This window comes from Micropterus salmoides, unplaced genomic scaffold (genome assembly GCF_014851395.1).
Source record: "Micropterus salmoides isolate LMB-PRFRI ecotype aquatic unplaced genomic scaffold, ASM1485139v1 Ms_hic_scaffold_10, whole genome shotgun sequence".
NCBI lineage: Eukaryota > Metazoa > Chordata > Actinopteri > Centrarchiformes > Centrarchidae > Micropterus > Micropterus salmoides.
In genome coordinates this window covers 35,549,906-35,576,597 of record NW_024040041.1, presented here as the reverse complement: position 1 = coordinate 35,576,597, position 26,692 = coordinate 35,549,906, and the positions used below count along the sequence as shown (strand labels likewise).

The window sequence follows — 26,692 nt, the reverse complement described above, 5'->3', positions numbered from 1 at the left end:
AGTAACATGCAAGCTTTAACGAACAGCTTCTGTTCCACCTGATGAAACTTTAATGAGCTCAGTGAGTCGCAGTAACATTGAGTGTAAACACAAGAAGACACAGAAATGTGTTTGAATCACTGAAACTAAAAGAGAGGGCGTAAAAATATACATCTATAAATCTGCTTCTGTGTCAACTGACGCTGCAGCTCCTTTCAGGCTGTAGGGGATAAATTGGTGCTATAAAAAAAAAAAAAAATGTCATCAACCACTGTTTTCATTTAGAGTTAGAGGTCAGAGGTCACCTTACCTGCCATCCGTGTGGGCTGAGGGGGGAGGCGGGGCTTATCATTCCAGAGGAGGAGGAAACTGAAGACGAGGGGGTGTGGTCAGGGATCGGAGGGGGGTGGTCTGGTGGAGGCGGGGGGAGGGCGGGGCCAGAGATGGAGATCTGAGGGACGGACGTTTTCTTCAGACTGGAGACGTTGGCGTAGATGGGCGAGTTAGGGGCGAGCGAGCTGGTGTCCTAGATAGAGGAAGAGAGAGAGAACTGGGAACTTAAAGGACAGTTTGGTCCAAAAGTTCATCTGAAGGCTGTAACGAGTCTCTACTGTAACAATTAGCCCATTAATTACTTAATCAACACCAAATTAATGGGCAGCTCTTTTGAGGATCAATTAATCATTTGTGAAGAAGAAACATATTTAAGAGTTCCAGCTTTTAAACCGACAGGATGTTCTGTTTCTCTGTTTCATATCTCAGAGAAGTGGAACTTTCTCTCAGGAGTGGACTCACTTTTGTTGCCAGCGGTTTAGACATTCATGGCTGTGTGATGTGTTATTTTGAGGGGACAGCAGATTTACATTTATACAAGCTGCACGCTCACTACTTTACACTGTTATACAAGCTGCTCGCTCACTACTTTACACAGTTATACAAGCTGCACGCTCACTACTTTACACAGTTATACAAGCTGTACGCTCACTACTTTACACTGTTATACAAACTGTACGCTCACTACTTTACACTGTTATACGAGCTGCACGCTCACTACTTTACACTGTTATACGAGCTGCACGCTCACTACTTTACACTGTTATAGAAGCTGCACGCTCACTACTTTACACTGTTATACGAGCTGCACGCTCACTACTTTACACTGTTATACGAGCTGCACGCTCACTACTTTACACTGTTATACAAGCTGCACGCTCACTACTTTACGCTGTTATAGAAGCTGCACGCTCACTACTTTACACTGTTATACGAGCTGCATGCTCACTACTTTACAAGCAGCACGCTCACTACTTTACACTGTTATACAAGCTGCACGCTCACTACTTTACGCTGTTATAGAAGCTGCACGCTCACTACTTTACGCTGTTATACAAGCTGCACGCTCACTACTTTACACTGTTATACAAGCTGCACGCTCACTACTTTACGCTGTTATAGAAGCTGCACGCTCACTACTTTACACTGTTATACAAGCTGCACGCTCACTACTTTACGCTGTTATAGAAGCTGCACGCTCACTACTTTACACTGTTATACAAGCTGCACGCTCACTACTTTACACTGTTATACGAGCTGCACGCTCACTACTTTACACAGTTATACGAGCTGCACGCTCACTACTTTACACTGTTATACGAGCTGTACGCTCACTGCTTTACACTGTTATACAAGCTGCACGCTCACTACTTTACGCTGTTATAGAAGCTGCACGCTCACTACTTTACGCTGTTATAGAAGCTGCACGCTCACTACTTTACACTGTTATACAAGCTGCACGCTCACTACTTTACACTGTTATACAAGCTGCACGCTCACTACTTTACACAGTTATACGAGCTGTACGCTCACTACTTTACACTGTTATACGAGCTGTACGCTCACTACTTTACACTGTTATACAAGCTGCACGCTCACTACTTTACACTGTTATACAAGCTGCACGCTCACTACTTTACGCTGTTATAGAAGCTGCACGCTCACTACTTTACACTGTTATACAAGCTGTACGCTCACTACTTTACACTGTTATACAAGCTGTACGCTCACTACTTTACACTGTTATACGAGCTGTACGCTCACTACTTTACACTGTTATACAAGATGCACGCTCACTACTTTACACTGTTATACAAGATGCACGCTCACTACTTTACACTGTTATACAAGCTGCACGCTCACTACTTTACACTGTTATACAAGCTGCACGCTCACTACTTTACACTGTTATAGAAGATGCACACTCACTACTTTACACTGTTATAGAAGATGCACACTCACTACTTTACACTGTTATACAAGCTGTACGCTCACTACTTTACACTGTTATACAAGCTGTACGCTCACTACTTTACACTGTTATACAAGCTGCACGCTCACTACTTTACACTGTTATACAAGCTGCACGCTCACTACTTTACACTGTTATACAAGCTGCACTCTCACTACTTTACACTGTTATACAAGCTGCACGCTCACTACTTTACACTGTTATACAAGCTGTACGCTCACTACTTTACACAGTTATACAAGCTGTACGCTCACTACTTTACACTGTTATACAAGCTGTACGCTCACTACTTTACACTGTTATACAAGCTGCACGCTCACTACTTTACACTGTTATACAAGCTTCACTCTCACTACTTTACACTGTTATACAAGCTGCACTCTCACTACTTTACACTGTTATACAAGCTGTACGCTCACTACTTTACACTGTTATACAAGCTTCACTCTCACTACTTTACACTGTTATACAAGCTGCACTCTCACTACTTTACACTGTTATACAAGCTGTACGCTCACTACTTTACACTGTTATACAAGCTGCACGCTCACTACTTTACACTGTTATACAAGCTTCACTCTCACTACTTTACACTGTTATACAAGCTGCACTCTCACTACTTTACACTGTTATACAAGCTGTACGCTCACTACTTTACACTGTTATACAAGCTTCACTCTCACTACTTTACACTGTTATACAAGCTGCACTCTCACTACTTTACACTGTTATACAAGCTGTACGCTCACTACTTTACACTGTTATACAAGCTGCACGCTCACTACTTTACACTGTTATACAAGCTTCACTCTCACTACTTTACACTGTTATACAAGCTTCACTCTCACTACTTTACACTGTTATACAAGCTTCACTCTCACTACTTTACACTGTTATACAAGCTGCACTCTCACTACTTTACACTGTTATACAAGCTGTACGCTCACTACTTTACACTGTTATACAAGCTTCACTCTCACTACTTTACACTGTTATACAAGCTGCACTCTCACTACTTTACACTGTTATACAAGCTGCACTCTCACTACTTTACACTGTTATACAAGCTGTACGCTCACTACTTTACACTGTTATACAAGCTGTACGCTCACTACTTTACACTGTTATACAAGCTGCACGCTCACTACTTTACACTGTTATACAAGCTGCACGCTCACTACTTTACACTGTTATACAAGCTTCACTCTCACTACTTTACACTGTTATACAAGCTGCACTCTCACTACTTTACACTGTTATACAAGCTGTACGCTCACTACTTTACACTGTTATACAAGCTGTACGCTCACTACTTTACACTGTTATACAAGCTGCACGCTCACTACTTTACACTGGAGGAAATAAACAGGAGGAAATAAAAAATCTGATAATTCCTTCTTCTTCATACGTATTCACCGTAGTGACAAAACGCACTCTGTAGAGCATTTTACCCGTTTGGGCTACAATAGAAACATGGGTCCTTCCATGTAGATATAAAGGTCTCATTCTAAGGTAATAAAAACATAAGAGTTCAATATGTAAGGTCTTTATACACAACTGAAAACATAATTATGGATCTTTTATTGCATTTCTGTCAGTAGATCCTCAGAAATATGACACACTGGACCTTTGAGTGTTTCATAATATGTGACAGTTTTCTGTGATGTTACAGAGTAGCCGTTTCACAGACTCTTTTTTTCCTCATTAACAGTAACAGAGTGTATCTGGGTGGAGGGGGGGTGCTGCCAGACAGGAAGTACTCCTCCTATGTTTTATAAACACACACACACACATAAACACACAGAGATAAACAAACATAATCAAGAGCAAATGGAACAACAGCACTAACAGCAGCAGCATCATCACTTTCCCTTTAATCTCTTTATTCTCAACCGAGGATCAGAATTAGTTTCTTTCTAACAGAACTGACCTGATCCAGACCGGGTCGGACCTCAAACACAGAGCTGCAGCACATTATGTTTCTCACACAGTACATATAAACCGCACAGTGACACAGCAGGACTCTGACAGACCTGATGAGACCAGGATCAGGTGTGACCCCCCTGACAGACTGATGTCACATTAACATAAACACACTTCCCCTCCTGTCAGCTGACTGGAGATCAGCTGTTCCTCTGAAACAGTCCTTTAACACACTCTGCTGCTGCGTCTGGTGGTCCAGAGCGCCGTCGCTTTCTGTTGGTGTTTAGAAAAAAGAACCTGGCTGATAAAGTTAACTTACCCACAATGCCCCTCTCTGCAAGTCTCTCCATCAGAACCAAGTCAGAAAGTTTTATAATCCTTCTGCAGCTGAAGCTGGCTCATGTTTCCAGACAGCAGCTCCCCTCTGCAGGCTGTAGCCCCGCCCACCAGTCTATAGTCACGCCCCTGTCCACTGTTTGAATTTTTTTTAAAGTCATCTTGCAAAGCGTCATGGTTGCTGCTGGTTCAAAACAGACTGAAACGAAACATCCTATTTTCAGGTCTCCACTCAAAACCAAATCTTACTAAAAAAACAAACTTTGCCCTCAGACAACACAGTCTTACACACTGGTGTGATGAATTCAAAACAGTACCACAAAAACCGGTTGTAAGTAATGTTGTTTGTGGTTCTCCCCCTCAGAAACCTTTTCACATGAGGGCCGCAACAAAAGACACAACGTACATTTGAACATTTCTTATTCCTTAATGTTCAGTAGAACACACCAAACAACTAATTATTCATTTCATTGGTCTGGGACAGGCCCTCCTCTTCCTCCTCCTCATCTTCCTCCCATCCCATCTCCTTCTCTCCAAACTCCTCTCGCTCCTCCTCTCTGGTGTCCTCGACCTCTTTCTTCACATTTCTCAGAAGTGAATGAACTGACTCCAGCCCTTTTATCTGTCTATTGAAGCTTCTGATCACTTGTGACTCTTTGTTTCCGCCTATAGTTGTGTGCTAAATGAGCTCAACTCTGCTGACTTGAGTGAACAATGACCTCATGGTGTAGGCGATGAGAAATGAAGGGAGTTGTGTGTAGAGTTTAGTAAAAGAGGTGTGCTTTTTGAGTTGTGGTTTTGAAATTTTAGTTCAAATACCTTCTAATAGTATTTAAGTAATTGAGAAAAACTGTAATAACTTCAACAGTCACGTCGATGGTTATAATGTTAGTAACAACAGGGTGACCAGACGGGAAAAAACTATTCAGGACAGTCCTGAACTACGAGCATTTGTCTTGACTCCTGTCCCAAAAAAGAGACTAAACATGAGTTTTGATTAGAGCCTAATGAAACGGTGTGGTTCTCAGGCTGCAGCAGGGGCTGCTGGGTATCTGGACATCGTGTCAACAAACCAACGCACCTGCTCTTTTCCCTTTTTTGTTTTCTAGCGTAGATGAAGACAGAGGACGTTACAGTCACAAGGACAGAAGTCTAGCAGCATCAGCAACACCCGTTCTCATCTGGTCTCAACCCAGTTACAACGATATGTAAACTCCCTGCAGCTAGAATATTACCCAACATGGCTGCAGTCCACGCACACACACGCCTTGACCTTATTGTAACCCGACCCCTCACACGGCGTCTCTGCCTGCAGGAACCTCAGTTTCCCCACCGGGACATAAAACCATGAAACACGCTCAGGTGTCGGGTTCCTCTGGTTGTTCCCCTCTCGTCCTGCAGGCGTCGCTGCAGCGGCGTCCTCTCCCCGTTTCCTGTCTGACCCTGAACACATCCTGCTGGCTGTGACATCACTACATCCTGCTGACCTCATCACATCCTGCTGTGATGTCACCAGACGCGTCCAGGTCGTGAATGAGTTAATAAAGTTACACACAGAAAAAGAATCTATGGGTTAGTGCACAAGATGTCAGTATATAAAATAAATATTTAAAGTATTACACACCATGTCTCAGGGTTGGTATGGTGTGTTTGAGGCCTGTAGTGGAGCTGATGGTTCAAGTTGCTCTGAACATCGACTGCTGTCAGACTATTGTTCTTTTACAAATAAGCCATAGATATATAATAAGATAAATAAATATAAATAATACATTTCAATCAATACAGTGAGAACAAACGATAAACAATAAATACAAAAAAAACCCTGAACAAACAGAACCAGAGGACTGAAAGGTTCTGCTGCTGCTGGAGGTCAAAGGTCGTCTGTTTCTGCTCTGATCAGAAGAAAAAGAGGAAACAGCCCTTTTCTGCTCTCAGCTTCCTGTGTGGACGCTGCAGGAAATGACACGTGGGAGAGGGCTTTTATTTTGTAAAACAACCTGCAGCCTGACTGAACCTCATGTGGCAGCAAATCCAAACCCAGAACCGGACTATAGATGGTGCTGGGCAGGAACTGGAATAAGTTACTTTTCACTTATTACCCCTTAAAAGAGTAATACTACTTTACTTATTACTTCATGTTAAAAGTAACTAGTTACTCATCAGTTCAGCAGCTGATTTTAGAAATGAGTCCACAGGAGCAATAATGAACCTGAGGCGTCAACAAGCTGAAACAGCCTCTCAGAGCAGATGAAGCTGGACAGTCCCAGACTCTGGATATATTTAACAATAAAAAATAAGTAATAAGTCTCTCTCTGACGTCTGAACTCCTGCGTTTCTGCACATTTCTCTGAGCAGCATTCAGAGTTTCTACAGAACACCAAATGTTGCTGAACACCGCTCTCTCCTGACGAGTTACACTACAGCCCAAGTTTCACGTTGCTGCTTCAGATGTTTCAGTAAATCAGATGTAGGACTGTTTGCGGTTGAAAGTTTTTTTGCTGGTCTCACAAACAGACGACGCAGTTCTTCACACCTGAGACTGAGACACAGTAACGCTGTGGACAGAACGCCTCTCTCCCTCCTCCATTCTTCATTTAGCTTCCTGGCTAACAGCTGACCTGAACAACATCAGAGAGTAATAACAGCAACTACAACACGGGGAAAACCTTGAACCTTCACACAGAGCTGACTGAAGAAACTCAGAGCCTCTTATTCTGTGAACAAGTTGAAACATGTTCAGGTGAAGATAAAAGTCAAGTCATGTCTCCTTCTGCAAGTTAGCAATATTATATAATATGTCACCATAAGATCCTCAATTCCTCTTCCAGGGAAACAAAAAGAAGAAAAAGACATTCAAAGCAACCAAAAAAGAACTTTCTTCTTCCAAACAAACCAACCATCTAAAAGCCAGATGGAGCAACATGATCACTCTTTTCAAACCTCGCAGACTGACAGAAAACTCAAACTGACTCAGACGGAGGAAACACCAACAGCTGCTTCATCCCCTGAACGTCTCCCTGAAGGACTTTAACGTTAAAACTCTGCTGTCACCTGCAGGCTGACGCGCTGAACGCTTCACGGAGCGACTTTCAGCCTGTGTGTCAACAAGTCAGAGTATTGCCTTTATCACGATGGCATTTGTTTTTAGCATATTAAAAATTCACAATATATACACAGACATGTACTGACTAGTTTGTAACTATGTTAAAAAACATGAAGCTTCACCTTCAGTCAATCTACAGATTTACACCTCAAACTTTATCTTCCAAAAGATATTTTATCTTCAGTTTTAAACTCTACGGAGACGTCAGAGCCAAAGAGCTGCTGACATCACACAGGATGAAGACCATGGACGCTGAGTGAAAGCTGACTGAAAGTCGACTTCAATAAATCCACAATATTCAAAATTGAAACGATTAATTTCTCTAGAAAAGGAGGACCATCGGGCCGACGACATTTGACTACACAGACTGAAAAGGTTTTAGATGTCTTACCTGTGTGGGGGGCGGGGCAGTTGCAGGTGCAGTTTCAGGTACAGGTGCCGGTTCAGGCGGCCCTGCAGGACTCACCCTTCCTCCAACCAGAGCCTCCAGGTCCAGGTTCAGGTCTAGGATGGACTCGTAGATGTGGTTCGAATCTTCCTCCTTCGGTGAATCTTCCTCGCAGATGTTCTCCTCCTCCTCCTTCTCCTCCTCCTCCTCCTCCGGTTCTATGGGGGACTCTAAGTTGTCATGGGGATCTGAAGATGCCAAGGACGTGTTGTGGATGTTGTTGTGTTGGGGGGGTGCGGGGACCACAGGGACCGCTGGGACCACAGGGTCCACTGGGACCACAGGGACTACGGGGGCTGCCGGGACTGTTGGGACCACGGGGGCTGCCGCGACTGCTGGGACCACGGGGGCTGCCGGGACTGCTGGGACCACGGGGGCTGCCGCGACTGCTGGGACCACGGGGGCTGCCGGGACTGCTGGGACCACGGGGGCTGCCGGGACTGATGGGACCACGGGGGCTGCTGGCACTGTTGGGACCATGGGGGCTGCTGGCACTGTTGGGACCACGGGGGCTGCTGGCACTGCTGAGACAGCGGGGACCGCCGGGACCGTTGGGACCACCGGTACCACTGGGACCACTGGGACCACCGGTGTTTCCACAGGGATGGGCTGGTTCTGGGGCCGGGGTATAGAGATGGGGTCTGCTGGACTGAAATTGGGAACTCGATGTTTCCCAGAGTCCTTTTGGTCGTCGAGGAACCCAGACAAGCTCTTTTTGCTCAGAGCATTGTCGGCCTTCTTTGTAGTCTCACTGGTTGCTGTGGTCCTGGTCTCTGTGGGAGCAGCAGTGGGTTTGCTGGGATGTCGCGGTGCCGGCGGCACAATAGGCGACAGGTCATGGAAGTCCAGCGGGACACCGAATGTGGACATACGGTTCTCAGTCTTGCGGTATCTGTTGGAAGCATCAGGTCTAAGTCGGATCGCCACCTCGTCCCCTGGTTTGGTTTTGTTGGGCTCCTCCAGGGTCTTTGGAACAGGGACAGGGACCGGGACCGGGACAGGTGCCACCACAGGAAGCAGCACCGGTTCAGGACTGAGGGTCTTGGCAAAGTCCAGAGGTGAGGGGAAGTCCAGCGGCAGCTCCTTGACATACTTGGCGGGGATGTAGAAGGGCTTGGAATTGGAACTGCGGTCGCTCTGGACCTGCCACCAGTGGTCGTTGGTCTTAGCCAAAAGGACATAGCGCTCGTTGGGTTTGATGGAGATCAGAGCCCCGTCCCGACCCTGGTACTCATACTGAAACTCCACCAGGACCAGACCCAGACCTGCTGGACCCGGATCATAGGACACAATAAAGAACAGTGTTTTATTTGTGTGAAGTGCTGTGCAGCACTGATGCCCAAGACAAAGTTCCCTCAGGGGACAATAAAGTGTATCTTATCCTATATCGTCTGTGAAGGTTCTTATCCACGTCATAGTTGTCGAAAGAAGGTTAAAGTCAAGGGCAACTGGACATGGTTGAGACTAGCATCTTCAACCAAGTCTTGTTGCCCTTGACCCTAACCTTTTTGGTTTTCTTATATCAAGCAAAAGGGCCGATGCTAATGCTACTACTACTACTGTTAATGCTAATGCTCCTGCTACTATTACTGTTAATGCTAATGCTACTACTATTACTAATGCTACTACTACTACTGCTAATGCTAATGCTAATGCTCCTGCTACTACTACTGCTAATGCTCCTGCTACTATTACTGTTAATGCTAATGCTACTACTATTACTAATGCTACTACTACTACTGCTAATGCTAATGCTCCTGCTACTACTACTGCTAATGCTCCTGCTACTATTACTGTTAATGCTAATGCTACTACTATTACTAATGCTACTACTACTACTGCTAATGCTCCTGCTACTACTACTGCTAATGCTCCTGCTACTATTACTGTTAATGCTAATGCTACTACTATTACTAATGCTACTACTACTACTGCTAATGCTAATGCTCCTGCTACTACTACTGCTAATGCTCCTGCTACTATTACTGTTAATGCTAATGCTACTACTATTACTAATGCTACTACTACTACTGCTAATGCTCCTGCTACTACTACTGCTAATGCTCCTGCTACTATTACTGTTAATGCTAATGCTACTACTATTACTAATGCTACTACTACTACTGCTAATGCTAATGCTCCTGCTACTACTACTGCTAATGCTCCTGCTACTATTACTGTTAATGCTAATGCTACTACTATTACTAATGCTACTACTACTACTGCTAATGCTAATGCTCCTGCTACTATTACTGTTAATGCTAATGCTACTACTATTACTAATACTACCACTACTTTGACTGCTACTGATAAATATTACTACTGTTGCTGCAGGTGTTGCATTCAGGGCCCATCATGGCAGCTGTCTCCTGTAAAACGAGAACTCACCTCTGCCGAGCAGGGAGGAAGTTGTTGCCATGGTGATGGCCTTGGGCTCCCCAGGGCCCGCCACCCTCAAGTAGATGTAAAGGTGAGGGGTCAGCGGTCACACCTGCTCATCGGCCCCCCTGAAGAGAGAAAACTCACATCAGTAAGTAGCTGAAGAGTGACACGTGCTGCAGGGTCACAGAGTTAAACTCACCGGAAAGACGGGTTTCAAACTGCCAACAGCAAAAATACATGTACACCTATTGGCCACTTTATTAGGAACACCTGTCCAGTCTAATATAATCCACCCACTCTGCCATATTTCAGCTGGGTGTCGACCTGCAGTTTATTTTCACACTGTTAAATGCAGAAATGCAGCTGCCAGCGGCGGCTCAGCAGCTGTAGGTACTGTTTGTTAACCTGATCACAATCTGAACTGCAGCATGTTCTGTGTCCCCCTGTGGTGTTTTTTAATTTAGACACATTACAGTTGGCAAAGTGTTTGAAATTTACTTTCTGTATTTCTGTATAGGGACTCTGTGGAAGCAGCTGACAGACCAAGGAATGAGCGTTATGTTTTCTCTGCTTCTTCTTGTCAGAACAAGTCAAACTACAATCTCTGACCTGCAGCTTCTGATGCTAACGCTAACGCTAACCCGCATGCTTCCAGTTTGTTATCTTCTCTTTCTCTCTTGTCATCAGCCCGGCCTCTGTGAGACGCTGCTGACAGGTGAGGCTGTTCAGAGAGTGAAGGACTCACCTGTCTGCTTCTCTGCCCAACTCTTCTCAGTCTTTCAAAGTAAAAGCCCTCCAGGAAAGAGAAGGGTTATAAAAGAGGTTCCACAGTCTGCAGGGATTCTTTCAAAACCACAGACTCCGCCCACTCACTAGGTAGAGGGGCGGGGCTTAACAGTGACATCACCTGCTCAGGTGGAAACATGCACACTTTCAGTGCGGTCACATGAAATTAACTTGGATAAACCAGGTTAAGCAGGTAATCTCTTTACATGCTGCAGGTCATAAACTGATTCTTTCTCACGCTCACCTGCGAAGAGACGATGAGACACCTGATAAACTGATCTCCAGGAGAAATCCACCTGAGAGCAGGTATCTGGTTTACCTGTCGTTAAACAGATCTGCTTCCTGGAGGAAGACGACCGCAGCCTGGTGTGCAGGTGAACTGAGATGAATATTTTCAGTCAACAGAAAATGAATCACCCTACCTGTCTACCTGTGCACTCACTGCTCATGTTTTGGGGGAGTCTAACCCTCAAACAGCCTGTTAAACGTAGGGTCCAGGGTTTTGGTCGGAGCTGTCGGACCCCGTGGGTCTACTGGGCTCCTTGTTTCTGGACACACACATGCAGAACAATAGCAGGAGGCTGATCTCAGGCCTGTTCTGTTTACAGAGGGAAGTGTCTGCTCTTCCTGTCTGCTCTAAGCCCCACCCACTACGTGCTGTAGACTCCGCCCCTTAATGACATCACACACTGTGTGTGTGTGTGTTTCCTGTCTTTGTAAAAGAACAATAGTCTGACAGCAGTCGATGTTCAGAGCAACATGAGCCATCAGCTCCACTACAGGCCTCAAACACACCATACGAACCCTGAGACATGGTGTGTAATACTTTAAATATTTATTTTTATATACTGACATCTTGTGCACTAACCCATAAAACATACAGCAGCATTTAACCAAAGCATCTGAGTGTGAAGAGTGTGTGCCCCTGTACTGTATGGACAGTGTTTTCTTTTTGTTTTACGAGTTGTGCAGCAGATCTTGTTGTATTGTTAGTGCACTGACATTAAAGATTTCATATTCTGTACGCAGCTGCTGCTGTCGCCTCATTGCTGAGTTACTGTATTATACTCTATATATACAGGGTGTGAATTATACTCATCAACCTTTTACCAGGTTGTAAAGGAACCCCAGAACAGCACAGGCGTGTGCTTCAGTGAACCGAAGCTTACAGTATCCTTGCTTGTTTAATGTAATGTCTGCTGATTATGATAATTCAAATTCATTACACCACTTGGTGTAGCCATGGGTAGCTACACCACACAGCAACATCTAAAGTCAGAGGTCACCAAGTATTCTAGAGAAAAACTGCCGGCAAGTCAGACCTGGACGATGCTGAACCAGAACCAAAGACACTATCACAAAATACAGTCTGCAGAATCTTCTCTAATTCCTAATTCTTATCATTTCAAGTTTTAAGTTTCAGCTTACTCTTTTTTTTGGGGTATAGTGAATGGGTCTCCCAAAGAAGCTAATGAAAGCTTATAGACGGGGGCCCATGATTTATGAAAAGGTAGTGTACACAGTTATCACTTGATAAATGCACACAGAGCACACCAGAACATACATAACAAAACATACACATATAATCATACATCCCAGTAATCCATTAGAAAACTGTTTGATATTAGATGTAGGTTAATATGAGGTGATTTTTAGTTGTCTTTTGAAGTTGGAGTTAGAGGGCAACACCTTGAGGCCAATTCCGTTCCAGATCTGCGGTCCCCTACAGACAACACTCATACTGGCGCGCACATGTCAGCGACATTTTCCTAATATAAGTGGTTTGATTTTCGTTTGGTAAGTGTGCTGGGGGCAGGAGATAGGAACAAGACTACTCAATCTAGAGTTCAGCCTATTTACAATTTGAAACATAAGGCAGACATTATTATATTGATTTAACTCAGCTAATCTCAATAGCTGATAGAATAGAGGGCGGGTGGGGGAATTTATCTCTGACCAGAACAAAGCCCGGATGGGTTTTTTTTTGCATAGACACAAGTTTTTTAAGATGACTTTTAAAGGTGTTGCACCATATCACATTACAGTAATTTAGATGTGGTTCAAAGAGAGTTTTGTACAACATGAGACAGGCAGACAGAGGAAGAAAATGTCTGATTTTATAGAACAAGCCAACATACTTTGATAGCTTGCTTACAAGATGGTCAATATGACATGTAAAGTTAAGAGAGTCATCAATGAGGACCCCCGGGAATTTAGTGGAATGCACTCTTTTTATCACCTGCCCATTAATTTTAATCAGGCAGTGAGCAGTGTAGTTAATTTTTTTTTTGTTCGATTTGAATAAAATGAAATTTGTTTTGCTGACGAGTAGTCAACTTTGGTTAGCTCTGAGTTGACTATATCTTGTAAAGTATGTGGGTTCCTGTGTGATGTAAATAAAATTGTGTCGTCAGCAAAGTGGATTTTATGAAATATTTTAGAAGAATTTAAAAAGTCATTTATATACAGAATGAATAAGAGTGGCCCCAATTATGGTCTTACAAGTAGAGTTATGATTATCGACATTGATTTGATTTGATTTTGATTTAATTTAATGACCACACAGTCAGGCTGGTGGAATTTGTTTCCAGTACAGTTTTTGATACAGGTTCCAACATTTAGACAATAGATATTTAGACATTAACATATAAAGTAACATACACGTACATACAGACACCACATTACTATATATAATACATAATACATGAGGGTCATGCTTAATCCACTGTCCTCAGCGAGTGAGTTGTTCTGCAGGCTATTGTCCTGTAACGCCTCCTAGAGGGCAGTAGTTTGAAGGCGAAGTGTGTCTGATGGGAAGTATCAGAAATTATCTTATGGGCTCTGCATAGTGTTCGTTTGTGAGTGATTCAAGGGATGATAAAAGTGAACCGATAACTTTAGATGCTCTGTTAATGATACGCTGTAATTTTTTCCGGGAAAATGAGTCAAGACTGCCAATGAGATGAGGATGCTTTCAACGATGGCCATGTAGAAGCGGAGCAGGAGACAGTCAGGAGACCTTACTCTAAACTTCTTAAGCTGTCGAAGATGAAAAAGTCTTTGCTGAGCTTTTTTGTAGATATTATCTGTGTTGATTTTCCATTTAAGATTGTTACTGATGTGTATCCCAAGAAATTTGAATGTATCAATGATGGAGATGGGTTTGCCATCAATGAGCACAGGTGTTTTGGTGGATGGCTGACATCTCAGATCGACGATAAGTTCTTTTGTTTTTGATGTGTTAAGTAAAAGATCATGTACACCAGGTCACTGCTTGGTTGATCTGTGCATGGTATGCAGTTTCTTGGTTGTTGGTAATGAGTCCTATAATAGTTGTATCGTCCACATATTTATATAGGTCGAAAGACTATAGGTTATATAGGTTGAAAAACTATGAATCCGGTAACAGATGCAAGGGTCGATATTCATGTCCAGTAGTATACTGAGCAGTTTGGCCGGGTTTAATGAATTAAATGCAGAACTGAAATCCATAAACAGAATACGGGCATATGTATTTGCGGACTCAAAGTGATTCAGTATGTGATTGATTGCTAAGTTGACGGTGTCCTCAACTGACCTGTTAGCTCTGTATGCAAACTGTAACGGGTCCATGGGGGGGATGGTGACAGTTTTTAGGTAATTGAGTACAATGCGCTCAAATGACTTCATGACTGCTGATGTCAATGCAATAGGTCGATAATCATTGAGGCAAGAGATGGTTTTGGTTTTGGAAACCGGGATCATAATGGATTCTTTAAAGCACTTAGGTACTGAGTTTTGATGGAGGGAGGTATTGAAAATGTTGGCAAAGACCGCAGCCAGTTCTGAAGTGCAGTGGTAAAGAGCGGTAGGACAGACGTTATCGGGGCTTTATTCCTCTTAAGTCCCCTGAAGATGCTTCTCACCTCCTCCTCGTAAATAGTAAAAGGGGGGTCAGGGAGAGGGTCGGGGGTGGATGGTGGTATAACAGGTACCTGCTCAAACCTCCCATAGAAGAGGTTGAGTGTATCAGAAAGCTGATTATCGCCGTCAGATGTAATAGTGGGCTTCTTTTTATAATTTGTCATGTTTTGGAGTTTTTTCCAAATGAACTGTGTGTTATAAGTGGTGATTTGTTCTTCAAGTTTAGTGGCATAATTGGATTTGGCTCTTCTTATTGCAGATCTCAGTTTGTATTTGGCAGCCATATATTGTTCTTTGTTTCCTGATAGGTGAGCTGAATTCTTCTCACTTCTGAATTGTTTAATGTCTCTGTTAAACCACGGTTTATTGTTATTGTAGTGTCTGATCTTTTTGAGTGGAATGCACAGGTCCATGCAATAGTTGACATATGACGTTATTATGTCTGTGACATCGTGGAGATCACCTGCAGCCTGGAAAACCTCCCAATCTGTGCATGCGAAACAACCACAGAGTTTTTCGACAGCTTCAGGGGACCAGCATCGGACGAGTTTTGTTGTTGATCTAGAGGATTTAACCCTTTGCTTGTATTGTGGAATTAGCAGCAGCACTGCGTGGTCGGACCTGCCCAGCGGAGCCCTCAGAAAGGCATTGTAAGCTTCCTTGATGGTAGTATAGCAGTGGTCCAACGTGTTGGTTCCTCTGTTGGGGCAAGCTACTGCTGATGGTAGCCGGGGAGCTCAGCCGATATATTAATCTGATTAAAGTCCCCAAGTACAATAAGTGCTGCGTCCGGGTGTGTACCACTGCCTTTCGACTTGTGCGATTGTTTAGGCGATCTGTTAGCATGATGTAATGTGAACTATGTGTGAACTACTACTAATGTGTACTGATTGATCCAGCCAGGTCTCCGTCAGAGAGATGGCAGAGCAGTCACTGTAGTCTTTGTTGGTTTGTAAAAGAAGTTGAAGTTCGTCCATTTTGTGCTGAAGAGATCTCACGTTTGACAACAAGAGGGCTGGAAGCAGAGGCCGATAAGGGCATCTCCTGAACCTAGCAAAGGTTCCTGAGTGGCGGCTTTTTTTGATCGGCAGCCATGATGTTGAAAGGCTCTATATGTTTAGTTCCCGTAATTTCTCCAGCAGGGACTTGGATGGACCCAGATCACTATGAGAAGTGTATCTGAGGTTTAAGAGCTCTGAGCGAGTGTGCTGGATCAAGCACGAAACCTCACAAACAAATAACGCAAAAATTAACGAGACAGACAGGTACTGTGGCAAGCCTCAAGGCCGCCATAGCCATACTGTTCCCTCTAATTGACCTCCTGAATTCCAGAGTGAAAACAAAAGCCATGCTTATTGTAAAAAGAAAATAATGAACTCTAAATTTATGTCAAAATGTGTCTCTACAATTACTAATCCTCATTCTCTGCTCATGCCTACACAGCAGTGTTAGCTAACATTTTAACATAGTAAGGAAATGCCAGGCCAAAGCTGGACATGATAGGGCAGCCGTCAGCTAAAGTCAGATGGCTAAGTTTAAGTAAAAGAAATGCTAATTACTAAACTCTGAAAGTCGGAAAGTTAAGGTCTAACTAGCTAACTTTACATTAGCGGCATGGGGTAGCTGTGGTTCAGGAGGTGTTGTTCCTGGCTGTTCCACCAGTGTATGAATGTGTGTGAATGGTGAATGTGATGCTTTGAGTGGTCACAAAGACAAAAATTTACATTAGCGTTTGATGCACTGGACGTTCAACTAACTGGAAATGGTACAGTCCATTATAGGGGTGTCTGAAATCATATTTCAAGATTCTTGAGGTATAAACATGGGAAATATGTTGTAATATTTACAATTTCATGAAAGAAAGACTCCATAGGGGCCAAGTCTTAATTAAGGGGTCAAACCCAACCCCCACCGCCACACACCCTAATTCAAACCATGTGTATGTAGATATTTAATAAACGTACCAATCAATAATTTAACAGACAGTTTTAAAGTTAATTTCCTCTTGTTGATTTAAGCTTTGTTTGGTTTTTATTTCCTGTTTGCAGCCTTTGGACAGATAAATAAAGTTTTACTAAATTGAATCTGCTGCAGGAATCACTGACTGGCCCTTTAAGAGTCTCCATGGAGGTAAACAGTCAAACCTGCTCTGAGGTCCACACACCTGCCTCAGGTGTTTTCAGGTGTGTGAGAGAATCTGCTGGAATGCAGCCGACCCCCCCCCCCAAACCCCCCCCCCCCCCCCCTGTTTGTCTCTGTCTCTCTACCACACCCATCCCACCAAGAATGTAACACACACCCCTCTGTTCGACCACAGGACTCTGTGTGTGTGTGTGTGTGGGAAAGTGAAGCGAGAAAGCTGTCAATCATTAAGTCGAAGTTGAGGGTTTGTGGCAGGGCACGCCCCGTCGGCCAATCAGAAGAGACGAAGAATTTAAGGGAGACGTTCAGCAGAATACCCAGAATCGGCCTGAGAGGATCAATAACACCTATCAGGTGTCAGGTATCATGTGATGTCATAAACCCAGGAGCCAATAACGGGGTTTGTTTTCTAGCAGGCCTGAGGTGGTTTCAACCTTTAGCCTCAGTGAGCGAGAGGGTGTGGCTACAGTCAGAAGTACACACACAGAAACACAAACTCACACACACAGACAGAAATAACTGAGTGTAAATCAGCCGTCAGCTGACTCCGCCTCCTCAAGGCTTCAACAAACCAGAACTTTTACAGGAATGTTCAGACACTCAAACATTGTTTATGCCACAAATCCTGCTCTCTGATTGGCTGTCAGCTGTCAGGTATCAAAACAGCTCAGGTCAACAGTTTAAGGACCCATAAGTATTCTTAGGTACTACTAGAAACTTTTCAAATGTCTCTACAACCTGCTCAAGGCCCTTAACAGTCTCCTCAAGACTTCTAAAACCTCCTTGAGAAACTCTAAAACCTGCTCAAGGGAACTTTAAAACCTCCCTAACCTCAACAACGTACTTGTGGATATTGACAAGCTCCTCAAAGACCATAACACTCTTTTCAAGGAAATCTACCCCTACCCAAGGCCCTCTATATCCTAATCAATGACTTTAGAACCTCCTCAAGAACCTTTACAGCATCTTCAAGGACCTGTCTGACCTGTTGGTGGACTTCAGAAATCACTAATGGTCCTAAACAAGTTGTCCAAGGACCTTGGAAAGGGCCCTAAAACCTGCTCAAGGACCTGTATGACCTGTTGAAGGCCCAACTCAGTTACCTACACAACCCCCTCAAGGACTCTTAGAACTTAACGGACCATTAAAACTGCTCCAGAACTCCCACAGCATTCAGTCTCTAAATGAAATTAACCACAACTGCAGGGAATCCTGCTCTCTGATTGGCTGTCTGCAGTTAACAGTTTGTTTAGGGTGATGATGCAGATGAAGGTGACGCTGGGTGCACTAAATAACCACCTGACCTTTCTACCGAAGACCAGGACGTCTGCAGGAACATCCACAGCTGTTAAAATCTGCAGACACAAACAGCAGTGTGTCGTCGACGTGTTCTGTAACATGACACATGTTACTAAAATAACTAAATCTTAAATTAAACATGCGAATAGTTGGGCGCCAACTGCAGTTTGAGCATTATAATGACAAGAAGATATGGGCACCTTTTATATGGTGTTTCTTACGTTATGTGTTTTTGTGTAGATGTAAGGAAAAATTCATTTGTTAGATTTCTTAAAGGGAGTTCTGCGTAAAGCGCAGTGTTTCTGTTTAACTCAAACTGCTGATGAAGTATGTGTCTTAACATTTTGTCACCACTAACTGCTGTGTGAAAAGGTTGTCTGACGTTAATATTGGTTTGATTAATGGTTTACAGCCTATTGATGTGTGTTTGTATTGAGGCTAATTATCAGCTAATTGTATCCAGTATCTAATGGCAGAAAACAGTTGTCCTTTTGTGTGTTTTTAAACTACTGTAAACTACTAATAAAACATGATGTGCTGGATTCAGTCAACAGTTTTATTATTAACTAGTGTCATATATTTTGGCTGCAATGCCCCAATAAATTAGTATTTATCAAAAGGCCAAAGTGGCCTCACTCTAAAAATCATTTAATTCCAGGTTTGGAACCTGGAAAAGGCAAAGTGTGAGTGGATATTCTGAATCAGGATAAAGTTTTATGACTGAAATAGCATTCAGCCTAACTGGAAACAGCTAAATAACGCGTGTAATAGTCAAATAAGGAGTGTTCATTACACTCTGTTTTCACTAAATAATAGTTTCAGATTTTTTGTAATCCTTAAATAATGAAACTTTAAGCACGACCAGAGCTGCACAGCTGCTTTTTCTCATTTAGAACCAGTAAGTCTCGTATATAAGCACAAATCTTTCAGCAAATAAACCCACACACACGATTTAAACTGAAGGCGCAGGACATAAATGATCCAGTATGCTACTATATCATCTTTCTTTTTGGTTATGCATGTTTTCAAAAGCTGTTACATATTTTATTTTTAAAAGCAGCTGTTATTATAGCTTCACAGAAAATATTCACTATTACAGTAGATGATAAATAAAATAAAACATACCTTCGCAGATATTTTAATCTAATATCAGGTTTTCACATTCTCATAAAATCTCTATCTTTTGCTTGAACCAAAAAATATGCCCATACATTAATATTTAGATGTGTGCGATATGACATATGATGATAAAAAATCAAATAAATATTATTATATAACTAAACTTTAATACTGATGTTTACATACGCAGACCAGTTTGTGCTAATATGAAGCAGAAATATTCATATATTCAACATAATATATGTATATATTGTGTAATGTTTATACCTTATTAGGATTATGAAAACATCCCTTTATATTATATTGGAATTTGTAAGATATTAGTTAGAACTGGGTAGAATCATCAGTTTTGTTATCTAAAATGTTTTTGATTACTAACAAGTAAAAGAGGAAATGTGTTAAAAGAAGAAGGTATTATTTAAATAAAGTGTTAAAATAAAAGTTCAATACTAGCTGACAATCTAACTCCTTTTTAACCATTCATCAAGATATTAACATATTTTGGGATATTTTTCGACTGATGACTTAAAACGAGAAAGTCCTGGTTTTTATCCACTGAATATAAATTAGCAAATGTTTCTGTTCATTTTGTAATATATGTGCTACATGTGACTGAATGTTTACATTTCAGTTTTGAAGTGTGTGCATAGGGAACATGGTTTTAGTTTGTTTTTGCAAGTTAAACTGCTGTGTCACTACATTTTATTTGTCACTCCACTAAAGTTATTCGATAACAGAAGTGACGTTACAGATTCAGATTAAGATTACAAAATTGAATCAGCAAATAAATGATGATATTACTTTGAGTTTATATATCCCGAGATAGGAAATTCACAAGCTACTCAGGAGAATATAAAGCAATTTAAACAAATAAAAACGTCAGAAAGAGAAAACAAAATGTCTTGAGACTTTCTTTGTAGCTCTTTTCCAACATTTTTCTGCAGCTGTTTCATTCGCATTCAGACTCCTGCTGACTTTTAGTGTACAGTCTGCAGTCAGGACACAGTGCTGAGCTAAACACACCCGGTGACACATACCTGCCAACCATTAACACACACACAACCCCAAAGTCCAGCCTTAACCCTGAAATCAAACAGAGTCCCCATAACGTAGGAACATGCTGGCGTCCCCGTAACGTAGGATTTTCACATTGTTAAAAACTTTTCTAATTCCAAACCAGATCAAAGTTAAAAAGTGAGGAAACAGACAAAATCAATCCCTCAAAATCAAACGGAAGGAAAACAATGTGAAAAAGTTTCAACTGCAACTCCAATAGAATCACCTCCACAGACACAGACAGATATACAGATACATAAACAGATATATAATATAGACAGACAGACATATAGTTGTGTTTTACCGGCAGTAAAAGTCAGATCCAACCATCCTGCTCTTTGTGTTTTTTTTTGCTCTTCTATTCCTGAAGGGGCGAGTCCAAATCTCAGAAACAGGTTCCTCTCTCTCTCTCTCTCTGTGGCCCGCCCCTCCCTGACCTGCCAGTCTCAGCCTGTCCTCCCCCAACTTGATTTACTTCCTCTTTGACAGTAGAAGACACTCAGACCTACTGCTCTCACTGTGAAGCCCAGCTACGCCCTCTGGCTGCACTCAGCAGGTGCTGCATCTTCCCTGAGCCCCACACATGAATGCATAATGCGGCACATAAAGCTCAAAGGCATTAAACTGGTCACAGCGAGCGACCTTTAATTTGGTAAGAGGAAGGAACAGATTATGAGGGTTCCTCCCCGGTCTGTTCTGCAACCTGCCTGAAGTTTTTCTGCAGACAAATAAACAAACGTCTCAGAAAACATGACCTCCTTCACAGAGGTAATGATAAAGAAGAATTAAATAAAGAAGAAATAAATACAAAACCAAGAAACAACATTTATTTAAACAGCTTTTCATAATGTCTAGATGAATCATCTCAGAAACAGTAGCAGCAGTAAAGTTTATTTATAAAGCAGCTTTTATAAATGAAATGCAGTTTTAAAAAGATTAGTTATTATTGATTTTAATTAATGATCCATCATAGTCAAATATCACATTAAGCTAACGCAATAACAATAATATTGTTAATCTTCATTCATGCAGCACCTTTCATTAACGACATTCTGCCCAAAGTGAGCAGACAGTTCAAACAGGGGGGGTCATGCCAGGCTCTCAGACATTTATAACAGGCAGCTCCTTCAGAGGGCTGATGCTATGTTGGACTGCAGGGGGAGTTCGAGCGATCGCCCTCAGACCGCCTTTTCAACTCTACCACAGTCTGCAGGACTGAAAGACTCCGTAGGAGCTTCTCAATTCCCTTATTTGTTGTTTCCAAACTTAAAGTTTGTTGCAAGCATTCAATTCAATTCAATTTTATTTATATAGCGCCAAATCACAACAACAGTTATCTCACAGCGCTTTTCATAAAAGAGCAGGTCTAGACCGAACTATGATGTTATTTACAGAAGCCCAACAGTTCCCACCAAGAGCAGCACTAGGAGACAGAGGCAGAAACCTTGAGCAGAACCATGGCTCAGGGTGGGCGGCCATCTGCCTCGACCGGTTGGGGTCGGTTGTTGGCCTGATGATGGCGCTGTTCATCCTGAACATGAAGGTCTGAAGTCCATCCACCAGCTGCACCACATGTTAGCCTCCAAAGATTTAACTGCTCTCTAACAACAACACAACATGTAGAGGACGGAGTGACTTCACACTGTGGAACTCAAACCCTCAAACAGTTCAGGCAGGATGAACGAGATGATTACACACACAGACACCGCTGAGTTTCCAGTAAACGCAGCAGCAGCTCTTCCTCTTCCTCTTGCATCAGATCTTTCGGACAGGTTTTCAGACACAGGACGGAGACATGGCTGCGAATCAGTGAGTGTTTTAAAGATCTTTATCATTTGTTTTTTGTCTCTTTCTCTTTTCTCTTCCTCCTCCTGACGTCCTGCGGCTGCTCTGTAAAATTTTCATTCACTTGAGGAAATGGGAAAGTTATTTAAAAAACTGAAAGCAAAGGCATTTCTTGTTCCAACGTCTGGGCTAAAACGAGACGGGGTCTTTTTTGTCTACCGTAAGAGATCAGACTTCTTAAGACTCATTTTTATAAGAAAGCTTTTACTTTGAAATGCCTATTTTATCTTTATTTCATTTTGACCGGTTTGTGTGTTTGTACTGATTGTTGTAAAGCACATTGTTAGCTGTGTAGCCTGTAAGACAGCAGAGAACCCAGACAATGAGTTTCTGTCTCTCCCACTCTCAGTCTGAACTCCCTGCATTTGCAGGTGTGGCGGCACAAAAAGCCAGACTGTAAAACATTTCAAGCAGCTTCCACAAAAATCGTGAATTAGCTGAAGTTGAATGATTAGTTCACCGTTGTTTTCAGCACACAGCAAATATCTGCACAGCAGCTTTTAATCTTAAAAAACAAAGACATGTCTGGGTTGAGTCGAACTGAAAGTGTGCTCTGATGTTACAGGGGACAACAGAGGGCTCATGTTAGAATGCTGCTTTTAAAAACTTTGCAAAGTTTGGGAGATGAAGAATTTAGGGGTTTCAAGTGGCATCTTGAAAACACAGCGATTCCAAAATGCCAGTTGGAGCCAGCAGACCGGTATCGGACAGTGGACCTGATGGTGCAGCACTTCCCCCAGGAGGCGGTAAATGTGACCATAACATTTCTAAGGAGCATCAACAGGAACGACCTGGTGGAGACTCTGTCCCAAAACAATGCAGAAGGTAAATCCCTGTTCAGACCTGTGTGGAAATGCTCTGACAGTCTAACGAGTTTAAACATCACAACGAAGATCTGACGAACCGGAAACCTTTCTGTTCACTTTCAACATGACTCAGCAGCCAGAGGTGGAGAATAACATGTACTTTCTACTTGTACTTTTTACTGCACTACATTTAACTGACAGGAGTTATGGGTTACTAAATCAGTTTAGATTCATATTTACAGATTAACTACCGTATATATATATATATATATACATTATATAAAGTGGTTAAAAAAGAAATCAGCTACAATATTAAACTGCTTCCTACACGTGTAGCTCCAGTAGGAGAGCGTGATGTAGATCAAATCTTCTTTCACTATAATTTAAAATGATGACCATGACAGCATTAGTCCCAAACTTGGTCAGGACTCCTTGGTGTGGCTTTTTAACGCCCTGGGTACCCTGGAGTATCATTTTTGTACGTGTAGGGCTCCGAGGTGAAGTTAGCAAAAATATATATATGGCAAGGACCGTCCACTCCAGGGGTATCTGGTTAGACTTTCAAAATAAAACTAGTGGTTTACTTTGTAAAACGTTGCATTTGGTTGGGTTTAGGCACCAAAGCTACTCAGTTAGGTTTAGGAAAAGATCATGGTTTGGGTTAAAATATCCACGTTACTTTCGGGAGTTAAATCACGTAAGCTAAGTAACGTCACTAAAAGGAAAATGAACACTGTTCACTTTACTGTTATCCATAGCAGTACTTTTAGTGTTGAACAATGTTGCTAAAGGCTGCCAGATGTGCGTTGGTTCCAGACGCTGAAAGACGAGTCAAAGCGTAGCTATTTGTGCTCTGGGAATGAGAACAGGCTGAGAATACTCAAGTAATATCACATATAATATTGTTCAGCAAAGAACAGTCTGCTGCAAGTTGAGAGCTTTTACTTCAAAACTTTACGTACATTTTGCCTCTAATTTAGATTAGATTCTTTATTGTCCTTTTCAGGAAATTAGTTTCCACCATCTATACCTACATTACCTCACATATAAACATCATGAACATACAGAACAACATCCTGCACATTTTACACACAAATTGACACCCAAACCAAACATACTTTTTAATTAGCGTAACTGTTCCAGCCTTCAGAAAAAACTGAGCGAGTGAATGCATCACACGTACAACAACGCTGAAGCCCACTTTATATTTCTGTGTCTTATCTAGCTGTAGCCTGACGCAACCCTCCCCAAAAATGTAACTACACGTCATGGCGATGCAGACCACAAGACCTGTGATTGGTCAGCTTGTCAGTGTTGCATTTCCTCCTTCGCATTTCAGGCTCGTCCTTCTTCTTCTGCCTCGACCGGTTCAAGGGTCGTACACAGCATCTCCCCCGACGCCTTCTCTTGTTTTTGCGTTTTAGCAATTTCACTAAAAGTGTTCAACATCGATCAGCTCCGGCTCCAACGTGATCAGCTCACCTTCAGTCAGAGTAATCGCAGAGCGACGCAGACATCAACGCACAAAGATAAATGCTCGCAGCAGCACGTAGCCTACGCAGAAGTCAAACACTGACTGTTCCCCTTCTGTCTCTGACTGTTTCAGGAGATCTGAGATGACCCCATCATGATCCCAACAGGACGACCTCTTCAACGAACCAACCGGCGTAAAATCTAAAACTTCCACGTAAGGCTGCCTGTTTGTTGACAAGCTAAAAGAAGAAGATTTTCACACTTTTGTACTGATTTGGAAATAAAACAGACTTGAAAGGTTTTGGTCTTGTTGTTGTTGAAGTGTTCAGAGTAGAGCCGGAGCTGCTGCAGTACGGCTCAGAGAGATTTTCTGCTTTCAACTGTTTAGTGTCGGACTGCCTGATCTCATCCAGGGCGCCAAAGAGGCTTTCTCAAAGCGTAGGTAGCCTGTTTGATGAGATGAGAACGTGTTGTTATACTGTGTCCTGCTAAGAGGTTCAGGATCATTTCAACTGGCAGAAAGTGTTTATTTATTGATCATCTGTTTTTATTGATGTCATTGAGTATTAATTATTGAATAACCCAGAATGTGATCACAGTGTCCTTTGATTTATTAGGCTAAATGTTTAGGGGGAAATAAAAATGATTTATAAAACGGGTAGCTCAAATCAAGCAATCTGATTGGTTCACAGTAGTGATATAATGAACGTCGAATTACTTTGCACAGATCCGTATCACTCCGTCACAAACAGTGTTCCAGTTATAGTTCATTTGTTTATTAGCAGGTGTAAATACGGTCTAATACACTAACTAATGTTACCGGCTGAGATAAATAATTAATAAGGAGAGACAGAGAGAAAACACACTCAGCAGCCACCACTCGCCCCAGATGTCTGCGATGTTACAACAAACTTCAGCAGCCTGTTCAAAGACTTTTGTTCAAGGAGAGACGCAACTCCGCCCTTTATGATCTTTATGATATTAAAGTGTTATTATTTTACGCTCTGCTGGCCGCCGGCACACAGCAGCAGGAATATTGTATGTTCAAGTTACCAAAGTCAATCTCCTGACGCTGGACAGTTTTTAGTGGCTGCACAACAAACGGCAACGTGCAAATAGATATAAATAAATAAATAGCTCTAATGTTTCTAGCCTTTGATGTGTGTCGCTTAGCAACCGTCACGTAGCCTACCAGCAGCCTGCTGGAACTACTTCTTGTATTCATAAAGAAATGTCTGTTGAACAACGGCCGTTAGCTGTGATATTATAAGCGTAGCTCCACCACGGCCTGTCGTGAGCTGTTGTTGAAGGAACTCACTCATCAAAGTCTCAGTTTTAGGCTTTGTATTTATTTCATCTTCTGATGCCCTTTAATACGACTCCAAGTCACATCACTCGTCACTGCTTCCATCATATCACTCCAAAGAGTCTTCAGTGCAGTTCAGTGAGCTGTTTAGTCCGACTCGTTTACTTTGTTTTTCTGTCGTCTGTTTGGACTAAACACTCACGACAGACAGACTCACTGACTTAAACTGACTCCATATTAAAGGTTAATGGGAGAAAAAACAAAGAAATCTGATTTAATAAATGAAGAAAGGTGTTTGTGTTGTTTTTGTTGTTCAGACTTACGGTGAACACAGATTTTAACTACACAGTAAATAAAATACATCAGATATAAAACTTTGCAGAGACACACCTCTGTTTTCAGTCTTTATTTGGTATGAAACTTCAGTGATGTTGTGATGTATCAGATCAGTCCGATCAGCTGCAGCGTCCAATCAATAACA

The 26,692-nt window shown here is 42.3% G+C and overlaps 1 protein-coding gene across 3 annotated transcripts in view; it reads right to left on the bottom strand.

The window, feature by feature from the left end:
• Positions 1 to 21,210, bottom strand: part of LOC119896621 (rho GTPase-activating protein 27-like) — a 35,990-nt gene extending 14,780 nt beyond the window's left edge. For 2 of the 3 annotated variants that reach the window (XM_038710121.1, XM_038710123.1), the window contains exons 1-4: positions 21,086 to 21,210; positions 10,483 to 10,601; positions 8,038 to 9,362; positions 290 to 505 (exon numbers count right to left, since the gene is read on the bottom strand). In XM_038710121.1, the coding sequence (XP_038566049.1) occupies positions 290 to 505; positions 8,038 to 9,362; positions 10,483 to 10,513 (1,572 nt within the window). In that variant the 5' untranslated portion in view covers positions 10,514 to 10,601; positions 21,086 to 21,210. The remainder of the gene's footprint in view (positions 1 to 289; positions 506 to 8,037; positions 9,363 to 10,482; positions 10,602 to 21,085) is intronic. The other variant, XM_038710122.1, reaches the window with a different exon arrangement.
• Between the last annotated feature and the right edge of the window lie 5,482 nt (positions 21,211 to 26,692).